The 22,685-nt window shown below is 46.3% G+C and overlaps 1 protein-coding gene across 6 annotated transcripts in view; it reads right to left on the reverse strand.

The window, feature by feature from the left end:
* adgrv1 (adhesion G protein-coupled receptor V1) overlaps window positions 1-22,685 on the reverse strand; it is a 986,427-nt gene that overhangs the window by 676,031 nt on the left and 287,711 nt on the right. For all 6 annotated transcript variants that reach the window (XR_015078534.1, XM_085989059.1, XM_085989068.1 and 3 more), the window contains one exon: window positions 17,831-17,961. Coding sequence is in view for 5 of the 6 variants with exons in the window: in XM_085989059.1 (XP_085845185.1) it covers window positions 17,831-17,961 (131 nt within the window). In the remaining variant the exon portion in view is untranslated. The remainder of the gene's footprint in view (window positions 1-17,830; window positions 17,962-22,685) is intronic.

Below are 22,685 nucleotides of genomic sequence, written 5' to 3' on the forward strand. Positions count from 1 at the left end.
ACTGTTTACGGAGGTCACGGACCATCATTAAAGACCCTACCCACCCCAGCCACAGTCTGTTCGCCCTCCTGTCATCTGGGAGACGCTACAGATGCATTCGCACCCGAACGACCAGATTTAGGAACAGCTTCTTTCCCAGGGCTGTCATCCTACTGAACTCCACAAATAAACTCTAAAGCCTGCACATCTGCCAATGCACTTTATTATGTTTATGTTAATGTATTACAAGCCAAATGAATGTTGAATGTTTAAATGTCTTAATCTAAATGTACACTCTCGGGAGCCGCAAGCCTACATTTCGTTGTACTGCACTTGTGCACTAACAATGACAATAAAGTTGATTATTATTATTATTATTGGTGAATAAGTGCCGCCTGATATCAATGTCGATGGTTCTTTCTATCACTTTGCTGATGATTGGAAGTAGGCAGATAGGGTGGTTATTGACCTGGTTGGATTTATCTTGCTTTTTGTGGACAGGACATACCCGACCAATTTCCCATATTGTCGGGTAGACGCCAGAGTTGTCACGGCAGTGGAACCGCCTAGCTAGAGGAAAGTTTAGTTCTGGAGCACAAATCTTCAGCACTACAGCCGAGATGCTGTCGGAATTCAAACTTTTGCTGTGTCTAGTGCACTCAGCCACTTTTTGCAGTCAGGTGGAGTGAATTCAATTGGCTGAAGACTGGTATCTGTGATGATGGGGACCTCAGGAAGAGACCATTTGGCATTTCTTGCCGAAGATGGTTGTCAACACTTCAGTATTGTCTTTTTCACACACATGATCGGTTTTACTATCATTGAGGATGGGTATGTTCAGGGAATCCCTCTTGTTAGTTGATTAATTGCCCACCACCATACATGACTGGATGTGACAGGGCTGCAGAGCTTTGAGTTGATCCCTTGGTTGTGGGATTGCTTTGCTCTATCTATAGCATACCGCTTTCACTGTTTAGCATGCATACAGTCCCGTGTTGTAGCTTCACCAGCTTGGCATCTCATTTTCAGGTATGCCTAGCATGCTCTTCTATATTCTTCACTGAACTCCTTTTTGGTCATCTGCCTTGATGGTGATGGAGGAGTGAGGGATAGGCCAGGCCATGAGTTTGCAACTGGATGAATAAACAGTTGATCTGTTTTGGTGCTTTTGGTTGAAGGATAAATGTTAGCCAGGATACTGGAAAAACTCCCTGGTCTTCTTTGAAAAAATGCCATGGGATCTTTTGTGCCCAACTGAACAGCTGGATGGGCCATCTGTTTAACATCTCAGCCTAAAGACACATGAGGCAAGCTATCACTCTTATTGTGTCACCTCAAGCCTGACCTCCAGACAACTACCAGCACAAGGATGTCACTGCTTATAGCTGTGAAGCTGAACATAGCATTAAATTCTGATGCCATCAGTGAGAACTTTTGCCAAATCAATCAGCCTTCTAAGCGCCAATGCGTCAACCACATGACAGAAGTCTTTTTTAACAGCAGTGCTCAATAAATCCCATGCCCACCACTGTAATTGGGTTTACTCAACTATTATGCATGGTCATTAAGCCTTTGGTTGCTACCTTAATATGATCATTACCAAAAAGAACTTTGGGACTATGGTGAAATAAAGTGCAATCATTTTACTTCCTACTAAAGTTGTGAGCATCTGCTATTATTTTCCCTCATCCCTTGCATCCCGATGGTGTGTCTTCTACTACCAAATCTCCTGCTCCTTATTAGTGCTTCCCAACAACAACAACTTGTATTTATATAGCATCTTTAATGTAGTAAAACTTCCCAAGGTGCTTCACAGGAGTATTATAAAACAAAAAATTTGACACTGAGCCACATAAGGAGAAATTAAGGTAGGTGACCAAAAGCTTGGTCAAAGAGGTAGGTTTTAAGGAGCGTCTTAAAGGAGGAAAGAGAGATAGAGAGGCGGAGAGGCCTAGGCAGGGGATTCCAGAGATTAGGACCTAGGCAACAGAAGGCACGGCCACCAGTGGTTGAGCGATTATAATCAGGAATGCTCAAGAGGGCAAAATTAGAGGAGCGCAGATATCTCATGGGGTTGTGAGGCTGGAAGAGATTACAGAGATAGAAAGGGGCGAGGACATGGAGGGATTTGAAAACAAAGATGAGAATTTTAGAATTAAGGCGTTGCTTAATCAGGAGCCAACCGAGCACAGGGGTGATGGGCGAACGGGACTTGGTGCAAGTTAGGACATGGGCAGCTGAGTTTTGGATAGCCTCAAGTTTACGTAGGGTAGAATGTGGGAGGCCAGCCTGGAGTGCATTGGAATAGTCAAGTCTAGAGGTAACAAAGGCATGGATGAGGGTTTCAGCAGCAGATGAGCTGAGGCGGGGCGGAGACAGGTGATGTTACGGAGGTGGAAATAAGCAGTCTTAGTTATGGCGTGGATATGTGGTCGGAAGCTCAGTTCAGGGTCAAATATGACACAAAGGTTGGGAACAGTGTGGTTCAGCCTCAGACAGATGTTAGGGAGAGGGATGGAGTCACTGGCCAGGGAACAGAGTTTGTGGCAGCGACTAAAAACAGTGGCTTCGGTCTTCCAAATATTTAATTGGAGAAAATTTTTGCTCATCCAATATTGGATGTCGGACAAGCAGTCTGACAATTTAGAGACAGTGGAGGGATCGAGAGAAGTGGTGGTGAGGTACAGCTGGGTGTTGTCAGCGTACATGTGGAAACTGATGCTGTGTTTTCAGATGATATTGCCGAGGGGCAGCATGTAGATGAGAAATAGGAGGGGGCCATGGATAGATCCTTGGGGGACTCCAGAGGTGATGATGCAGGAGCGGGAAGAGAAGCCATTGCAGGTGATTCTTTGGCTATGATGAAGATAGATAAGAATGGAACCAGGCGATTGCAGTCCCACCCAGTTGACAGTGGAGAGGCACTGGAGATGAATGGAGTGGTCAACCGTGTCAAAGGCTGCACACAAGTCGAGAAGGCTGAGGAGGGATAGTTTACCTTTGTTACAGTCACAAAGGATGTCATTTGTGACTTTGATGAGAGCCGTTTCGGTACTGTGGCAGGAGCGGAAAATTGATTGGAGGGATTCAAACATGGAATTGCAGGAAAGATGGGCATGGATTTGGGAGGCGGCAACATGTTCAAGGACTTTGGAGAGGAAAGGGAGGTTGGAGATGGGGTGATGGTTTGCAAGGACGGAGGGGTCAAGGGTTGGTTTTTTGAGCATATTTTAGGGAGAGGGGGACAGTACCAGAGGAGAGATAACCGTTAACAATGTCAGCTAACATGGGAGCACAAAAAGGAAGTTGGGTGGTCAGCAGTTTGGTGGGAATAGGGTTGAGGGAGCAGGAAGTGGGTGTCACGGACAAGATGAGCATGGCGAGGTCATGAGGAGAGATCGGAGAGAAACTGGAGAAAGATGTGAGTTCAGGACTAGGGCAGGGGTGAACTTTAGAGGAAGTTTGGCCCGGTGGGCTAGGGGAAGGAAAGGAAGTAGCAGAGGCAGCTGAACAGATGGTCTCAATCTTAGAGACAAAGAAGTCCATGAGCTCTTCATATTTGTTGTTGGAGTTCCCAGTGGAAGAATAAAGTATAGTGGTAGGCTGCTAATCTTACAAAAGGGGCAGTATAGGATAGCTGGGTCGTGAGATAGTTCTACAACTTTAGCCAGTATTTCTCATACCATACTGGTTGACTGCTCCTGCCTGCTACCTTGCAATCTTGAGTCCATTGAGGAGTGAGTTGGGTTGATTGGATGGATGTGACATCAATTGCCTCCTTCATGCCTACTCCTGCAGTGCTCATTTTACAGAGGATCATTTTCCCTCAACCCTAAATATAGCTACCTTCCTCTATTCTAGCAGAAGATTCAGTGCGCCTTCTTCTTATGGGAACATTCTCCCACAGTACATTCAGCACTTTCCATTCCAGGCAAAAATGTTGGTTCTTGTGGTACATAAACTGGTTGCCTTTAAATGGAAACAACTACGCTTTAAGAACCTCAGGTGTCTGGAAATCCCATTCTGTACCAATTATAACTTTCCTGCACTTGTGAAGAACACACAGGGATCTTATGCTAAATCTATATATATATAAAAGGATAGACCATAGAGCACATATACCAGAAACGCTGTCTACGGAGGTCACGGTCCATCATCAAAGACCCTACCCACCCCAGCCACAGTCTGTTCGCCCTCCTGCCATCTGGGAGACGCTACAGATGCATTCGCACCCGTACGACCAGATTTAGGAACAGCTTCTTTCCCAGGGCTGTCATCCTACTGAACTCCACAAATAAACTCTAAAGCCTGCACATCTGCCAATGCACTTTATTATGGTTATATTTATGTTAATATACTACAAGCCAAATGTATGTTGAATGTTTAAATGTCTTAATCCAAATGTACACACTCGGGAGCCGCAAGCCTACATTTCGTTGTACTGCACTTGTGCACTAACAATGACAATAAAAGTTGATTTGATTTCATTTGATTTTGATTTGGGATAGTGGTGTCTGTCTGTCTGTCTGTCCGGGCATCACTCAAAAGTTATAGAGCGTACCAACACATATGTTATATCAAAAGAAAGGTTATGATTAGGAGGGTGTCCTAGGTGTATTTACTTTTTGGTCAGACAAAAATTGTTCGGACTGTAGACAAAAAACATTCAAAATTCCGCTCATTAGCGGTTGGCCAATCATACGGGGGAAATCCGCTCATTAGCATTGAGTGACGTGAAGGTTGACCAATCCAACGGGGGAGCATGCTGCGTCACGGGGGGCATTTCATGCCGTGTGTGGGCGGGGCCTAATCCTTCAAACTGAAATGCTAGCAGCGGCCATTGTTGTTTGTGATGGAGCAACTCTGCCTCTGTCCGACCATGGGCCCCAGTCCCACCCTCACCCTCCTCCTCTCTGCTTTCTCCCCTCTCCTGTCGCCCCGGCCTCTCCGCTCGCAGGTTGTTTGCATCCACGGTGGATGAGCTGCCTTCAGGCCTCGAAGCCTCGGCCTCTCCTCGCCAGCCACGCCCGAGCTAGGCACCGCCCGTCCCGCTGGGCCCCGATTCCAAACCAGCGGCCCACCATCGCCGCCATCTGGGTAAAGGCTGGCCCCCTCCTTCTCTCTCCCCGCTCTCTCTCCCTCCCTCCCCTCTCTCTCTCTCTCCCTCTCCCCCTCTCCCTCTCCCCCTCTCCCTCTCTCCCTCTCCCCCTCTCCCTCTCCCTCTCCTCTCCCTCTCTGCCTCCCCCTGTCTCTCCCTCCTTTCCGGTACCAGAACGGAGTCAGTCCGACACCGGGAGGCCGGGTGCCCATCGCTCTGAAGCAAGCCCGGGGTTCCTCATCGTTAACGCGGCGGGCCTTTGGACCCAGTTGGCCGGGCGGCAGACGAACGCCTTTCGCTGCGGACTCCCGTGTCCGATTTCGGTCGGGGACGGCTCAGCGAGAGAGGGAGGGAGAGAGAGCGAGGGGAGAGAGAGGGGCGGGAGAGATGGGCAGGGAGAGAGAGGGGGAGGGAGAGAGAGGGTGAGGGAGGGGAAGAGAGAGAGGGGAGAGAGAGGGGAAGGGAGAGAGGGGGGGAGAGAGAGAGAGGAGAGAGAGGCAGGGAGAGAGGGGGGAGAGAGAGAGGGGCAGGGAGAGAGAGGGGCAGGGAGAGAGGGGGGAGAGAGAGGGGCAGGGAGAGAGGGACAGGGAGAGAGAGAGGGGCAGGGAGAGAGGGGGGGAGAGAGAGGGGGAGAGAGAGAGGGGGAGAGAGAGAGGGGGAGAGAGAGAGGGGGGAGAGAGAGAGGCAGGGAGAGAGAGAGGCAGGGAGGGGCAGGGAGAGAGCGGGGGAGAGAAAGGGGGGAGAGAGAGAGAGAGGGGCAGGGAGAGAGAGGGGGAGGGAGAGAGAGAGGCTGAGGGAGGGAAAGAGTGAAGGGGTGGGAGAGGGAGGGAGAGCTCGCTTCCTTCCTTCCTTCGGCCGCCACGATTCAAACTCTCTCTGTCTCTCTCTCCTTCCCTCTCTCTCTCTGTCTCTCTCTCCTTCCCTCTCTCTCTCTCCTTCCCCCCCGCTCTCTCTCTCTCTCCTTCCCCCTCTCTCTCTCCATCCCCCTCTCTCTCTCCTTCCCCTTTCTCTCTCTCTCTCCCCTTCCCCCTCTCTCTTTCCCTCTCTCTTTCTCTCTCTCTCTCTCTCTCTCCTTCCCGCACAGACAGACAAACTCATTTATATTTATAAAAATTATTTCTACTTTTTTCATAACAACATGCCCTCAAAAAACCCTCGGCACCGCCGGGCACTCCAGCAAGTATATCAATAAGCTGACCTCACTGAATCTGGCAAGATCAACTCGCTTCTGCATGGCACATGTTCCCTCAAGTGGAGAACTTTCCAGATGGCATTTCAGCAAGATTTATGAATTATAGAATCATGGAAACTTTCAGCACAGAAGGAGCCCATCATGCCTGTGCTGCAGTCCTATAATAATCTTATTAATGGTTAAAAGTAGAATCTAATCAACAAACACAAATCTGATGATTTTGGCTCCTATTTCCCATAGTGAACAGTGTGAATGTACATCATTTGGAAGAAACAAAACCCATCGTGCTGAGTATTTCATTTCATCTAACTTTTCTATGCTCTAAGTTCCGCCCAGTAGATATGCTGCTGGTCAGTGAATTAGCATGCCCAGAACCAGCTCAGCTGCCTTTGCCTTGAGTCACAGGCATCCTTAAAGCATTACAATGCACTTACCTTTAATGTGGCTTCTCTTGGTGAAACTCTAAAAGTGAAAAAATATTGAAAGAAGACTGTATGTACACCAGTGAGCAATGTGCACACATTCTGATCATATAAGCGCATTTTTGCAGGAGTCCCCTGTGGTCATCCCCCTCTCAAACAGATATACCACTTTGGATACTGTTGTGGGGGGGTGGCTTATCAGGGGAAAGCAGCAGCAGCCAACTTCCTGGCACCAGGGGTGGTTCTGCTACACAGTATGGGAGGAAAAAGAGGGGTAGAGCTATAGCAATAGGGGATTCTATTGTAAGGGGAATAGATAGGCATTTCTGCGGTCGCAAACGAGACTCCAGGATGGTGTGTTGCCTCCTTGGTGCAAGGGTCAAGGATGGCTCAGAGCGGCTGCAGAACATTTTGGAAGGGGAGGGTGAACAGCCAGTTGTCGTGGTGCATATAGGTACCAACGATATAGGTAAAAAACAGGATGAGGTCTTAAAAGCTGAATATAGGGAGTTAGGAGGTCAATTAAAAAATAGGACCTCAAAGGTAGTCATCTCAGGATTGCTACCAGTGCCACGTGCTAGTCAGAGTAGAAATAGAAGGATATTGCAGATGAATACGTGGCTAGAGGAATGGTGCAAGGGGGAGGGATTCAAATTCCTGGGACATTGGAATCGGTTCTGGGGGAGGTGGGACCAGTACAAACCGGAAGGTTTGCACCTGGGCAGGGCCGGGACCAATGTCCTAGGGGGAGTGTTTGCTAGTGCTCTGGGGGAGGGTTTAAACTAAAATGGCAGGGGGTTGGGAACCTGAGCAGGGAGACAGAGGAAAGGGAAACAAGGATAAAAGCAAAAGACAGGAAGGAGAAAAGCAAAAGTGGCAGTCAGAGAAATCAAGGGTTTAAATCAAACATGGCCACAGTAAATAATAATTCTAAAAGGTCTAAGAGCATTAAAAAAACAAGCCTGAAGGCATTGTGTCTTAATGCGAAGAGCATTCGTAATAAGGTGGATGAATTAGTTGCGCAAATAGAGGTAAACAAATATGATATGATTGGGATTACGGAAACATGGCTCCAAGGTGGCCAAGGCTGGGAACTCAACATCCAGGGGTATTCAATATTCAGGAAAGATAGGCAAAAATGAAAAGGTGGTGGGGTAACATTGCTGGTTAAAGAGGGGATTAACACAATTGTAAGGAAGGATATTAGCTCTGATGATGTGGAATCTGTATGGGTAGAACTGAGAAATACCAAATGGCAGAAAACGTTAGTGGGAGTGGTATATAGACCTCCAAGCAGTAATGCGGAGGTTGGGGATGGCAATAAAAGGGAAGTTAGAGAAGCGTGCAATAAGGGCACAGCAGTTATCATGGGTGACTTTAATCTACATATAGATTGGGCTAACCAAATTAGTAACAATACTGTGGAGGAAGAATTCCTGGAGTCTATACGGGATGGTTTCCTGGACCAATATGTCGAGGAACCAACTAGAGATCAGGCCATCTTAGACTGGGTATTATGTAATGAGAAAGGACTAATTAGCAATCTTGTTGTGCGAGGCCCCTTGGGTCAGAGCGATCATAATATGATAGAAGTTGACTCAGAGACTAGGGTCCTGAATTTAAATAAAGGAAACTACGATGGTATGAGGCACGAGTTGGGTAGGATTGATTGGGGAATGTCACTCAAAGGGTTGATGGTGGATAGGCAATGGCAAACATTCAAAGATCGCATGGATGAACTGCAGAATTTGTTCATCCCAGTTTGGCATAAAAATAAAACAAAAAAGGTGACTCAACCGTGGCTAACAAGGGAAATTAGGGATAGCATAAGATCCAAGGAGAGGACATATAAATTGGCCAGAAAAAGCAGTAAACCTGAGGATTGGGAGCAGTTTAGGATTCAACAAAGGAGGACAAAGGGATTAATTAAGAGGGGGAAAATAGAGTATGAGAGTAAGCTTGCAGGGAACATAAAAACTGACTGTAAAAGCTTTTATAGATATGTGAAGAGAAAAAGATTGGTGAAGTCAAACGTAGGTCCCTTGCAGTCAGAATCAGGGGAATTTATAATGTCTTCACAAAGGAGGACACAAAGAACCTCCCAGAGATGTTGGGAAACATAGGGTCTAATGAAAGGGAGGAACTGAAAGAAATCAGTATTTGTAGGGAAATGGTGTTAAGAAAATTGATGGGATTGAAGGCCGATAAATGCCCAGGGCCTGATAAACTACATCCTGGGTACTTAAGGAAGTGGCCCTAGAAATAGTAGATGCATTGCTGGTCATCTTCCGAAATTCAATAGACTCTGGAACAGTACCCATAGATTGGAGGGTAGCTAATGTTACCCCACTATTCAAAAAAGATGGTAGAGAGAAAACAGGGAATTACAGACCGGTAAGCCTGACATCGGTAGTGGGGAAAATGCTAGAGTCCATTATAAAAGATGTAATAGCAGAGCACTTGGAAAGCAGTGACAGGATCGGACAAAGTCAACATGGATTTACAAAAGGTAAATCATGCTTGACTAATCTACTGGAATTTTTTGAGGGTGTAACTGATAAAATAGATAAGGGAGAATCAGTGGATGTGGTGTATTTGGACTTTCAAAAGGCTTTCGATAAGGTCCCGCATAAGAGATTAGCGTGTAAAGTTAAGGCACATGGGATTGGGGGCAAGATATTGACTTGGATAGAGAACTGGTTGGCAGGCAGAAAGCAAAGAGTTGGAATAAATGGGTCTTTTTCCGAGTGGCAGGCAGTGACTAGTCGGGTAGCGCAGGGATCGGTCCTTGGACCCCAGCTATTTACAATATATATTAATGATCCAGACGAGGGAACTAGATGTAATATCTCCAAGTTTGCAGACGACACAAAGCTGGGTGGGCGTGTGTGCTGTGAGGAGGATGCCGAGAAACTCCAGTATGATTTGGACAGGTTGGGTGATTGGGCAGAAGTATGGCAGACGCAATATAACGTGGATAAATGCGAGGTTATCCACTTTGGTGTCAAAAACAGGAAGGTGTGGTGGTACCACTGGTTGTCCCTTACATTGAGACACATAATTCCCTTTAACTTACCTTACTGCATGTTTAACTTACCTTTTGGGGCCGTTGCCCTTTTAACTTACCTGTTGGGGCCAATGCCCCTTTAAGACGCGCCCTAGCGCGCTGACGTCACGTCACGTACAACGTGATGTGCATGCGCCGGCACAGCCCGGCCTAGCGTCTTCGGCCTCAACGGCCAGCCGACGGGAGCGACGCGATCTTCCGCTCCCGCGGCAAGCACCGGCACAGCCCGGCCTAGCGTCTTCGGCCTCAACAGCCAGTCGACGGGAGCAACGCGATCTTCCGCTCCTGTGGCAAGCACCGGCACAGCCCAGCTTCCCGACTTCGGCCTCAACGGCCAGCGACGCAACGACGCACATCGCGTGACGCCCTAAGCGCGGGAAACGCGAACAACGTGATGACGCCACAACACAAACGCGATGACGTCATCACGCTCCCCACAGGACTGCGAACTCAGTCCTCGTGGAGTCCCCGCTGGGACAAGACCTGCACCACGGTGCTCCGACAGTCAGCCATCTTACCTGCCATCTTACCTGCTGTAATTAGCCTGTTCCTGTAAATAAACAACTTATTTATAGTTCATCGAAGTCAAACTCTCTTATTTAGTGGCGATCTACACGAACCGCTACATTGGTGACCCTACGACGTGAGTACGGGAGCTCCTCAATTCCTACGCTACAATTGGTGAACCCGTATCCGTGAACGATTTTCACGGTAGCAACACGCAGCCTGACCCTCGTCTTCCCACAAGACGACCAACACACAACCGACGAACAACCATGGAACAGCAACCGCCTAACACCGATTCCACCAAAAGTGACCCCGTCTTTGCGAACGTCTTCGCAAAGGAAGCGCAGCTTGGAGGTGAACCCGTTTTTCACGAACAATTTCACAGAGGTAGAGCACGACCAACGGCAACCGTCATCCACCAGCGCTACAATTGGTGGGTTTGTGAATGTCTTTCACAAACGAAGCACGCTATTGAAGCATCAGCCGTTCTGCTGTCGCTACCGCAATCCAGGGAGCCACGGTCTCCCTCGTGCTTTATGAAGGAAGAAGCCCTGTTCACCGAGAACATTGATGCGGCACAGACCACGCACGTGCTCACGGTCTCCGTATTCGACTCTTCTACCGCCACACGGATCGACCGCCTCTACGTCCAAAGCAACAGCAAGTATACATCTCTCCAAGCGCGGGGTACAGCATGTTCGGGCCCACAAGATCGGAGCGCGCCCCGCGGGGATACCACGAGGACTCACCCCCATGAAACACGAGGACGCACTCCTCGCGCACGAGGACCCATCCCTCGCGAACCACGAGGACCCATCCCTCATGAAAAACAACGACTCCTTCTCCGCCGACGATGCACCAGCCCTTCAGCCTGCTGGTTGTGTTACCTACTACACGATTCGGCGTGGACAAAAGTGTGCCGCCCTCCCGGCTGTTTTCTCCTAAATCTACAACAGTTTCAAGTGTTGCCGCCCTCCAGGCAGAGTTTACCCTGCCCGAAAGCAACAACAACCTGGACCGTTGCTGCCCTTTATCCAGTTTTCCCTTTAGCAAACGCAAACGTCTACTGAAGCTGCACACATCGAGGACAGGTCCAATGGGCATCCTGCGGCCGCGATCAGCCACGTGAAAGTTGCTGGCCTCACCGATCACTGATCAACGCAGCAACTCTTCACCCTCCGTTGTGTTATCGTCGTAGCACTATGGCGCGCACCGTTCCGTGCGTTCCAGCCTCCTGAAGGTTTCGCTCACCTGTCGGCGAGTTCACCGACCTCGCCTGTCAAGTCCTCCTGGATCGCCCGTCGGCGTTCCTGCAGATTTCGTCGGAACAAGGACTTGTTTCAACATCAACGGAGACATCACCCGCGTCCGCCCAACCTGCCCGTCACTCTGACAAGGCCTGCTGTTTCGCACGTCTCCACGGTCCTTCGCCTGACGGATACGTTTTATTCGCCACGACGCGTGTAAGGATCCGCTCGCGAGCAGCATCTTCATACCTCGCCTACCAAGTCGAGACAGCACGACCGCCGTGACCACCAGCTCGTCAGACCATCTCATCCTTGGACTTTCGTTAAAGCAAATTCTGGGGGGGCCTATGTGGCGGCACCACTGGTTGTCCCTTACATTGAGACACATAATTCCCTTTAGCTTACCTTACTGTATGTTTAACTTACCTTTTGGGGCCGTTGCCCTTTTAACTTACCTGTTGGGGCCATTGCCCCTTTAAGACGCGCCCTAGCGCGCTGACGTCACGTCACGTACAACGTGATGTGCGTGCGCCGGCACAGCCCGGCCTAGCGTCTTCGGCCTCAACGGCCAGCCGATGGGAGCGACGCGATCTTCCGCTCCCGCGGCAAGCACCGGCACAACCCGGCCTAGCGTCTTCGGCCTCAACGGCCAGCCGACGGGAGCGACGTGATCTTCCGCTCCCGCGGCAAGCACCGGCACAGCCCGGCCTCCCGACTTCGGCCTCAACGGCCAGCGACGCAACGACGTGCATCACGTGACGCCCTAAGCGCGGGAAACGCGAACGTGATGACGCCACAACACAAACGCGATGACGTCATCACGCTCCCCACAGGACTGCGAACTCAGTCCTCGTGGAGTCCCCGCTGGGACAAGACCTGCACCACGTTGCTCCTACAGTCAGCCATCTTACCTGCTGTAATTAGCCTGTTCCTGTAAATAAACAACTTATTTATAGTTCATCGAAGTCAAACTCTCTTACTTAGTGGCGATCTACATGAACCGCTACAAATGCAGATTATTATCTGAATGGCAATAGATTGGGAGAAGGGGAAGTGCAACGAGACCTGGGCGTCCTTGTGCACCAGTCGCTGAAGGTAAGCATGCAGGTGCAGCAGGCGGTTAAGAAGGCAAATGGTATGTTGGCCTTCGTAGCGAGAGGGTTTGAGTACAGGAACAAGGATGTCTTGCTGCAGTTGTACAGGGCCTTGGTGAGACCACATCTTGAGTATTGTGTGCAGTTTTGGTCACCTTATCTGAGGAAGGATGTTCTTGCCATGGAAGGAGTGCAGCGAAGATTCACCAGGCTGATACCTGGGATGGCAGAACTGACGTAGGAGGAGAGATTGGGTCGATTGGGCTTATACTCGCTGGAGTTTAGAAAAATGAGAGGGGATCTCATTGAAACTTATAAAATTCTAACAGGACTAGACAGACTAGATGCAGGAAGGATGTTCCCGATGGTCGGGGAGTCCAGAACCAGGGGTCACAGTCTAAAGATAAGGGGTAAGCCATTTAGGACGGAGTTGAGGAGGAATTTCTTCACCCAGAGAGTGGTGAACCTGTGGAATTCTCTACCACAGAAGGCAGTAGAGGCCAATTCATTAAATATATTCAAGAAGGAGTTAGAAATATTTCTTAAGGCTAAAGGGATCAAGGGGTATGGAGAGAAGGCAGGAACAGGGTACTGAATTTGAATGATCAGCCATGATCTCACTGAATGGCGGAGCAGGCTCGAGGGGCCGAATGGCCTACTCCTGCTCCGATCTTCTATGTTTTTTCTCTTAATTCATTTTCACCTTAAATTGTTCATTTTCTAAAATGCACCAAAAAGAGCCACATATAGAGGCTGCATTCAATCCCCTCTGTTGGGTGGGAATGGGTCAGTGGCATGATTAAAATAGCAGCACATCAGTTACCACCCCATTCCTGCTGACATCAGGGTCAGCACATTTTGGTTGGGACCTTGAAATGCCCAGCCCAGACACTGCCCGGAAAAGGGTGGGAGCCTCATTAGCCCACGTAAATCAAAGTCCTATGACGTCAACAGAACCCAACAAAATTTTGAAGTACCAATGAGCTGAGAGTGTACCATGTATACTCTGCCCATTTGGTGCTTGACATTGAACGGCCTAATCAGCGGTCCTTAAAGAATTTGCTCCAAAAAGTTTTTAAATAGTTTGTAAGTGATTTTTGTAGGGTCAGGAGGGGCATGCTTCCTAGCCCCATAAAGATCAACCCCTGTGATGCCTGACTCTTCGCGGCCCTCCCTAGAGATCGTCTTCCCTCCCACAACTTAATCCATGGTGGAGCCACCAGATTTCTCACCACTTCCGATCAGCGAGCTGCTTCAAGTGTACATGCAATTCGCTGACGGAATGAAAATTGGTTGAGCCTTGGATTGCTTCCATTGAGCGGGCAGCAAGCGCATTCCACCAGCCACTGCTCAATGGAAATCCACCCCATAGAATGAAAATATAAGAAAAAACCTGCAAATGATGGAAATCTGAAATAAGAACAGAAAATGCTGGAAATACACAGCAGCTGTAAAGACAAAAGGCAAGTTAACGTTTCAGGTGTAGACCCTGTGTCAGAACTTTGACATGTAGGCCGGAATTTTCACATTGGAGAGAGTGTTGGATTTGGGGGAGGGTCGGCGGTTAAAAGCGTGGCAATTGAGAGCGCGTCAGAAACCTGCCGTCATCTCGCCGACTTCCGCCTTTAACTCGGGCACGTTTCGCGGTGCACCACAGACTCGCTCGGGAGAGGCAGGCGACGTCACTGAGATACTTAATTGCTCGGTTACAGGCCTTTAACTGACTTTTTAACATCAGGTTTGGGCTTTAATTGGTTGCGCATGGAATTCACGCAACTCGGCAACCTCGCCTGTGAAGGGGAGGCGGAAGCTCAGTGGCATTGTGCGAGTTCATTAAGTGACAACTGGAAAAAGCACATAAATACTAATACCTTACACCTGCTTCCTTGCCTAAGGGAAAGACTCTGACTGACACCATTTTGTGCAGGGATTTAGCTTTCAGGAGTTTGCAATTTATTTCTGCAACTTCGGAAGCCACTCTCACCACATTGCTAGTCACTCTCAGAACATTGGAGGATTGTGCTTCTGAGCTCCACTTTACCTGGCATCTATTAGATCAGCATGGGTGCTATTTATGCTGTCTCACCTTAGACCTCAGAATCAGACCAAGATGAGCCCCAGCATCAACAACACCAGCCACATCAGCAGCAGCAGCAACCACACCAGCAGCCTTCTCCTCACCAGCCTGATGATCCACAGGAGATAGGGTGTCAACATAGGGGCGCACCACGCCGAAGGCGATACCCTCAACACAGAGTATACAGGCAGAGGATGAGCTTCCTGGACATGACTGAGCAGCAGTGCTTCATGCCAGGTGATCGCAGGCATTTGTAGCTTGCTGGAACAAGACCTGCTGCCCAGAGGACTTGGTGGACATACCTTACCAGTGGCTGTCAAAGTCACCACCGCCCTCAACTTCTTCACCTCAGGATCTTTCCAGGGATCACAGCCGGCTGCCCACAGATGCATTACCCAGGTGACTGATGCCATGTTTCACAAGTCAGCTAGCTATGTCAATTTTGCCACTGATGAAGCCAGTGTTACTGAGCGGACGCTCAATTTTGTGGCTCTGGATGGCTTCCCACAAGTGCAGGTGGTCATTGACTGCACACATGTGGCCATGAAGGCACCCCTTCATCACCCAGGAGTGTTTGTGAACCGCAAGGGCTTCCACTCCCTCAAGGTGCAGCTCGTGTGCAACCATAAAAAGATCATCATGCATGTGTGCGCCAGATTCCCTGGCAGCTGTCGTGACTGTTTTTCATGCTGCGCCAGTCCACCCTTCCTCAGCTCTTCACACCTCTGACCAGACTTACCAGACTCACCGGCTGGCTGCTTGGAGACAAGGGGTATCCACTGAAGAAGTGGCTGATGACACCCTTGAGGAAGCCAAGCAATGAGGCCGAGGAGCGCTATAATGACAGCCATATGCCCACCAGATGTGTCATAAAACAAGCAATCAGTACGCTCAAATTGCGCTTCAGATGCCTTGACAGATCTGGAGGAGCCCTTTAGTACGCACCAGCCAGTATCTCCAGAATCGTTGTGGTCTGTTGCGCCCTGCACAACATAATGCAGCAGTAAGGATTGGAGCTGCAGGAGGAGCAAGGTGCAAGGCGCAAAGCGCACAGCCTCTTCGAAGGAGAAGGAGGAGGAACAGGTGGAACACGAGGAGGAGGAGGAGGAGGAGGAACCTGAGGTGGAGATGGCACCAGCAGCAGCGCACATTGCTGCCCGGGAGGCCCGGGATGGCCTCATAATGGCCAGATTTACTTAACTTGCACTAGTGCACCCATATGGCTGCCAGATGCTGCACCAACACCCCCCCCACCACCCCCATCCCCAACAACATCATGAAGCAGTCCTACAATGACCAAGCCATTCCTGTCACCCAAACCCCCATTGCTCGAGGTTAAGTAATGTTAAGTGACAAAGCCACTTCCTAGGTAGCAGGCAAAAATGGACAAGACGGGAAAATTGTGCAAAGAAATAAATTTATGTGCGTCATAAATATAACTGAAACTTAACATTTTTTAACAGATTTTAAGCAAGTGTAAGGGTAGGGAAAGGGGGGAGGGGAGGAAAGAACAAAAAGGAAGGTCTGTGATAGGGTGGAAGGCAGGTGTGATACCTTTTGTCTCTTAATCTCTCCTGCCTTCCACCCTATCACAGACCTTCCCTTTTGTTCTTTCCTTCCCTCCTCCCTTTCCCTGCCCCTGCACTTGCTTAAAATCTGTTACATCTCTAACTTTTTGGAGTTCTAACGAAAGGTCATCAACTTGAAACGTTAAATCTGTTTTTCTCTCCACAGATGCTGCCTGACCGGCTGAGTATTTCCAGCATTTTCTGGTTTTATTTCCTATCCCTAATTGCTCTGATTTTCTAGGCAACTTCAGATGGCATTCAAAGCCAACTACATAGTGTGGGGCTGCCGTTGCATGTAGGCCAGTTGCAGGCAGGGGTAGCAAGTTCCTTTCCCTGAAGGACTTTAGTGATCCACTGGGTTTTTAATGAAAATCCAGCAGTTTTCGTGGGCATTTTTTCTGTAAATTACCTGACTTATTGAATTCAATTTCACAAATTGCTGTGATGGGATTTGACCTCTCAACGTCTGGGATACTAGTCTGGTACCATAATCACTACACTACCATACCCTATGTAAATTGTTCAATTGTTCATTGATCTACTGGAGTTCAGCTATGACTATGGTTAGCATTCTAAAACTCCCATTTTTCATAAGTTTTGGTTGTTCAGGATATTTAATTGTATGTCTATTACATACAGAAAGAAAATTATGAAAAACTAGATTATACATTTAGCAGTAAACGACAGATACCATAATTTATCAGTGTATCACCAAACTGTAATAATTATTTGTCCTCACTTTTAAAACACAAAGGGCTAAAAATTCAGTTGGGCGCCATTTGGGGCGCCAAGCTCGCCTGGGCGCCGGAATTACCGCTGCGAGCGGAGCCACTTGTGCCATCCGGATATTCAGTTTCTGCGCCCCAAATGGAAGCGGGCCGCTAAACGCGGCTTCCCGCGCCCCGCTTGGGGCGCTGAAACTGAATTTTGGCGCGCTAAGGGCCGCAGCGCCACCCGCTGCGGCACGGCAGGCTGCGGTACTGCAGGCCTTCCTCCCACTGTTAAGGGGGAGGTGCCTGCAACAGCGCGATCCCCGCTCGCGAGTGCCGGCAAATGAGCCCGGCACCAAGGAGAAGTGCCGGGCTCTTGGGAAATAGCCGGCAATGCCGCGGGGGGGGGGGGGGGGGTGTAGGAGGCCGGGGACGGAGGTACGGGCAGGCGGGCGCCGAAAAAGCGGCCGGCCGCACCTCCACTTTAACTAGTGCCACTACCGCCACAGGTAGGCCCCTGTGTACCGGTCGCTATTTGCAGCCGGCGCTGAAGAGGCGGGCGCGACCAAATATGGCCATCGGGGCGATAGCGGGGCGCTGCGCACACCGATGACGTCATCGGTGGCGGCGCAGCGCTACAGGCTAACGCCGCCATTAGCGCCCCGCTAAATATCGCGGTAGGTGTGGCCAGTGGCGCAAAAGCCACTGAGTGCCCTCTTTGGGCGCAAACTGGTGGCGCAGGCCACTGAATTTCTAGGCCAAAGCATTTTATTTTGTTTATGGCAAGTTAAATAACGAAAGAGTGTCCATCAATTGAAAGAAGAAAACAACTGTGCTCAGTAATTCAGGGGAGCATCCTAATTATTTACCTCAGAAAGCAAAAGGGTCCCACTAATATCCACAAAATTTTCCTGAACGTATTGCCCATGGATGTTCCAGTCAACAGTAATGTTTCCATGTCCAGGGGCACTCCTTTCAATCCAGAATAGCAAAATTTCTCCTGTAAATGAGGAAGCTGAATCAGATTGGACTATGAATCCATTTTCTACTGGAAAGAAGCTGTAAATTTACCAGTCATGCATCATTCATTTGGCTTATTAATCAAACACTTCATGCAAAGTTATACAAAGAAAGAAAGACTTGCATTTTATATAGTGCCTTTCACGACCACTGGACATCTCAAAGCGCTTTACAGCCAATGAAGTACTTTTGAAGTGGAGTCACTGTTGTAATGTGGGAAATGCGGCCACAAACAGCAATGTGAAAATTACCAGATAATCTGTTTTTGTTATGCTGGTTGAGGGAGAAATATTGGCCAGGACACTGGGGAGAACTCCCCTACTCCTCTTCAAAATAGTGCCATGGGATCTTTTACATCCACCTGAGAGAGCAGACGGGGCCTCGGTTTAACGTCTCATCCGAAAGACGGCACCTCTGACAGTACAGCATTCCCTCAGCACTGTACTGGAGTGTCAGCCTAGCTTTGTGTGCACAAGTCCCTGAAGTAGGACTTGAACCCACAACCTTCTGACTCAGAGGCGAGTGTGCTACCAACTGAGCCACAGCTGACACTTTAGTTGATACAGATAAAATAAAAACAAAAAAATAGAAATACATTTATTAGACCCTGCAATGTGTAAATGTTCAGCTTACATATGGCAAATATAACAAATTATAAAATTTCAGGTTAACTCAACAGGAAAAACATTTTTTCCAAATACCAATGACCAGAGAAATTCTTTGAATCCAGAATAAGTTTTTACAGCACAAAACAAAATAATTTTATGGCATTAAATAATTAACCCCATTGCTTTCTAGATGTAGAACATGTTTCAATTGTTTACAGGGTCTTCTAAAAATACTTTGAATTGTTCTGATTATTAGGGGATGCATAAGAGCATTCCGTAAAGATTAAGAAGGTGGCCAGAAGTATGGGAAGGAGAGCCTATATGGAGGGAGATATTTAGAGAGGACAGGAAGTCAGTGAATTCAGAGAAGAGAGAGCAAGGGGAGCTGAGACGAATATTAAAATCACTGAGGATAAGGATTCAGTCAATGCAGAGGCTGAGGGTGGAAAGGAGGGAGGATATCTTGGTGAGAAACTTGAGGTGGGGCTTGAGGGTGCGGTAGACAACGAGGATTTTAAAGGAAAGATGAGAGTGGCGGAACAAGTTGATGTGCTCAAAGGAGGTGAAAGTACCAGGGGTGAAAGTACCAGAGGAGTAGGGGGAAGAGATAAAGGTGTAAATTAGTAATAAGGAGTGCACAGCCATTGCTAAAAACAGAAAGTTTAGAAATTAGTGTTCTAATAGTGAACTTTTTTATTCACATAGGTTTATTTATTGCTAGCATTCCCTCAAATGCATACATGTAGAATAGAAAATGGCCTGACATTTTCCAAACAGAACTACATTCTGTATGTATAAGGGTATATTTATGGTTATGTGCACACCTAGATGTGCTGCATTCCTCATTGCACAAAGGATTAGGCCAAAAGAGACAGTTCAAAACATGCACATGAAAGAAATGCCAAGAAAACATCGCACGTTGCAAATATTTTCATCAGTAATAACCCTTAATAGTCCTGATGGTTTGTTCTTGAACTCAAATCACTAAATAAAATATTTGCTGTTTATTTTGAAGCATTATCATTAGAAATGAATTCACTCATTGAAGTTTTTTCTACTTAAAGTAAGAAATGTGAATTTAGAACAGCTCAAAGGGTTATGTAATGAAACATGCAATTATCTTTACTTTATAGCAAAGCTAGAGCATAACAACACAAAATAGTTCTAATTGTTCATCTCAGTGTTCTTGCTCCACAGTATTTTTGCTGAGTTTCACGATGCCAAATTGGCATGCTGTATGTACCAGCTAAATCATTATGCTATATATGCATTGTTTGGATGAGACAAACCAAACCACTATTGCATGCTAAATCCATTGACACTGTATAACTACATGAAACGCATGCAGCAAAATGTATACACTCGCATTTACCTGCAAGACCAAAGGCTATGTGAATGTTAAACAAACATTTATTCTACGTAAAAATATAAGGGGTTGAAAAATCACAAAAGTGGGAGAAAAATGTACTGATTTTAGATGCAGTGGGATATTCATTTTAAAAAAATTGGATAATCATAAAACAAAAGACCAACCATTTATTAAAATAAAAATACATTGAATGGTTGTATGTTGCAGCTGACAATATGTTTGCAAGTCAAAAAAATACACAAAAGGAAAAAGATTTACAAGTTTAGAAAAAAAAATTCAATTGTTAGAAATAATTTCAGTCTAAAATAGATATTCAAAAAATCAGCAAAAGTGATATTAAACATACAGAATGCAAAAAAATATACTTCTGAAAAATATTAAAATGGTTAAAACTTTTTGAAGGAGGCATAATCTAGTCAAAGACTGCCAGTAATTCTGCTCAAAATAAATGAAACTTTTTAAAGTTTAAATTTACATTTCAAACATTGCATTAATAAATATATAAAAATTATAAAGAAAGCTTTTCCTAAAATAATGTAATTACATTAAAATAATTACAGAAGTGCATTGTGCTAAGAATCGTGATCATAAAACCTTCTACAAACAGTAACATTATTTTGCCAGTACATACAGTATTGCATTGGCTTTTAAATATAGCCTAATAAATCATAGGAAACAACCCACATATTTTAAATATGGAAGTTAGAACACAAGAGTGATTGTTGTACAACTCTTACAGAAAAAAATTCTGACTTTGCACTCCTGGCAGGTAGCCTCTCCCTTCAAGAGCACAATCGCAAATTGTACACATGACCTTTGTACAATTTTCAGACCATTATCTTAAATTCATGCATTGGAATTTCCGAAAGGTACTCTTAACAGGAGCTTAAAGTCAGAAAATTACCCTTTGAATCACATATTTAACAACTATGCTCAGAGTTGCACTTAATATACTTTAAAAATAAAATTTTATCGTAGTAATAATTCATTGTATGTTGTAAAAAGTATTTTATATCTCCTTAATAAAATAATACTTTCACTTATACAGGGCTTATCCTATCCAAACGTCCCACAGCGCTTCACACAATTAATAACTTTTCAATTGTGGTAACTGTTGTTATGTAAGTATCAACAGAGGCATTCTGCTCATCAATATCGCACAAAAGGAAATGAGGCCAGGACAGTGGAAAAACTCCATGCTCTTCTTTGAATAGTGCCACAGGATTTTAAATGTGTACCTACAACACTTGACTAGGCAGGGGTCACCTTAGTTTGTCTCACCCAAAGGATGAATATATGTGGATATATTTATATATACATGGTACATCCAATAAGAAAATAAAATCAGATTTACAGTTATTTTATGATTTAATGCAAAGCAACTGCACCTAACTAAGCTATCTCTATAATCTTATGGATCATATACGACTGATACACCTAAAGTCTAAAAACTATCAATAGCATTTCCAGATTACAATTAATTTCAAGCTATAAGAACATTAGGGCCTAAATTCAACATCGTTATGCCTGTTTTATGCTCCCTTCCGATCACTGCCCCCCTCCTTGGAATTACCTGTAGGTCTCAGCGTGGGATGAAATTGGCAAGTTCAAGACAGGTGAACTGCATGTGGGCTCTGCTTGGTGCCAACAGCTCGCCTGAATTATCATGGAGGCCAGAGGACAGATTTAGTTTGGTCCTCGGGCCTCTCTGTTCCAGCACACTGCCAGAATTGTGCCCGATTTTGTGACCTATAGAATTTAGGGACCATTTTGTCATTCAAATTTCTACCAAGTCATAGTATGCTTATCCTCTGCCAAATCAAATATAATTAAAGCTTATAAATATGGATCTCTTTTGAATTAAAAAAACTTGTAATTTACATTCCTTTTACAATTATTTAAAAGCCAATGCATTGTCAAGATTTATATCCCTTTTAACCAACACTGATGGTTCTTATTGGCCAATCAGAACTGCGCTTCAGCTACAGATGTGACCGGCCAAACAGAATGCAAACACACACCAGCATAAAAATATCAGCACAAACCACATCAATAAAGCCTTTAAAAAGGTAAACCAAAGACAGTTTTTGTAAAGAGCCATCTGTAACGTTTTTGTAAAGAGCCATCTGTAACAATGACATCATTTTTACAAAAGTATTATTATGGGAGGGGGGGTGGTTAATGTTTCCATTCATCGTTTTGTACTACAAATAAAATTATCAATTTTCACTCATTCTTTTACAGCTGGTAGGGGGAGATAATTATAACTATGCTATGGAAAAATGACAATTATAGATGGCCCACCAGCATTCCTACATATTATAAATCATGTAAAGAATCACTAGTTATCATCAACATACTGTTCCCAAGAAATCTTGAGCAACAACAAACCCTTGTACATAATCAATATTCAAGGACCCTATTAATGCAGTCAAAATAAGTTTGTCAAACATGATTTATAATAATCCCTTGACAGGACAAGGTATAACCTCCTGGACTAGAATCCAAGAAAGAAGCAAGTCATGGATTAGTCCTTAAGAAAATACTTGCATCCTGTCAAAATGCTGTAAAACCAAATAGGAACTATTAACTCTTCATTTTCCAATCTCCAACTGGCCATGAAGCAAGAGATATCCCATTGCTTGGTGATGATTATATACAGCAGCCAGTCCAAAGTAGGTTAGAAACAGTCACACTTTGGATCGCTTTCACTTATATTTTGGTATG

This window comes from Somniosus microcephalus, chromosome 1, assembly GCF_052327205.1.
Source record: "Somniosus microcephalus isolate GS21.2 chromosome 1, FLI_Smic_1.0, whole genome shotgun sequence".
Lineage (NCBI taxonomy): Eukaryota > Metazoa > Chordata > Chondrichthyes > Squaliformes > Somniosidae > Somniosus > Somniosus microcephalus.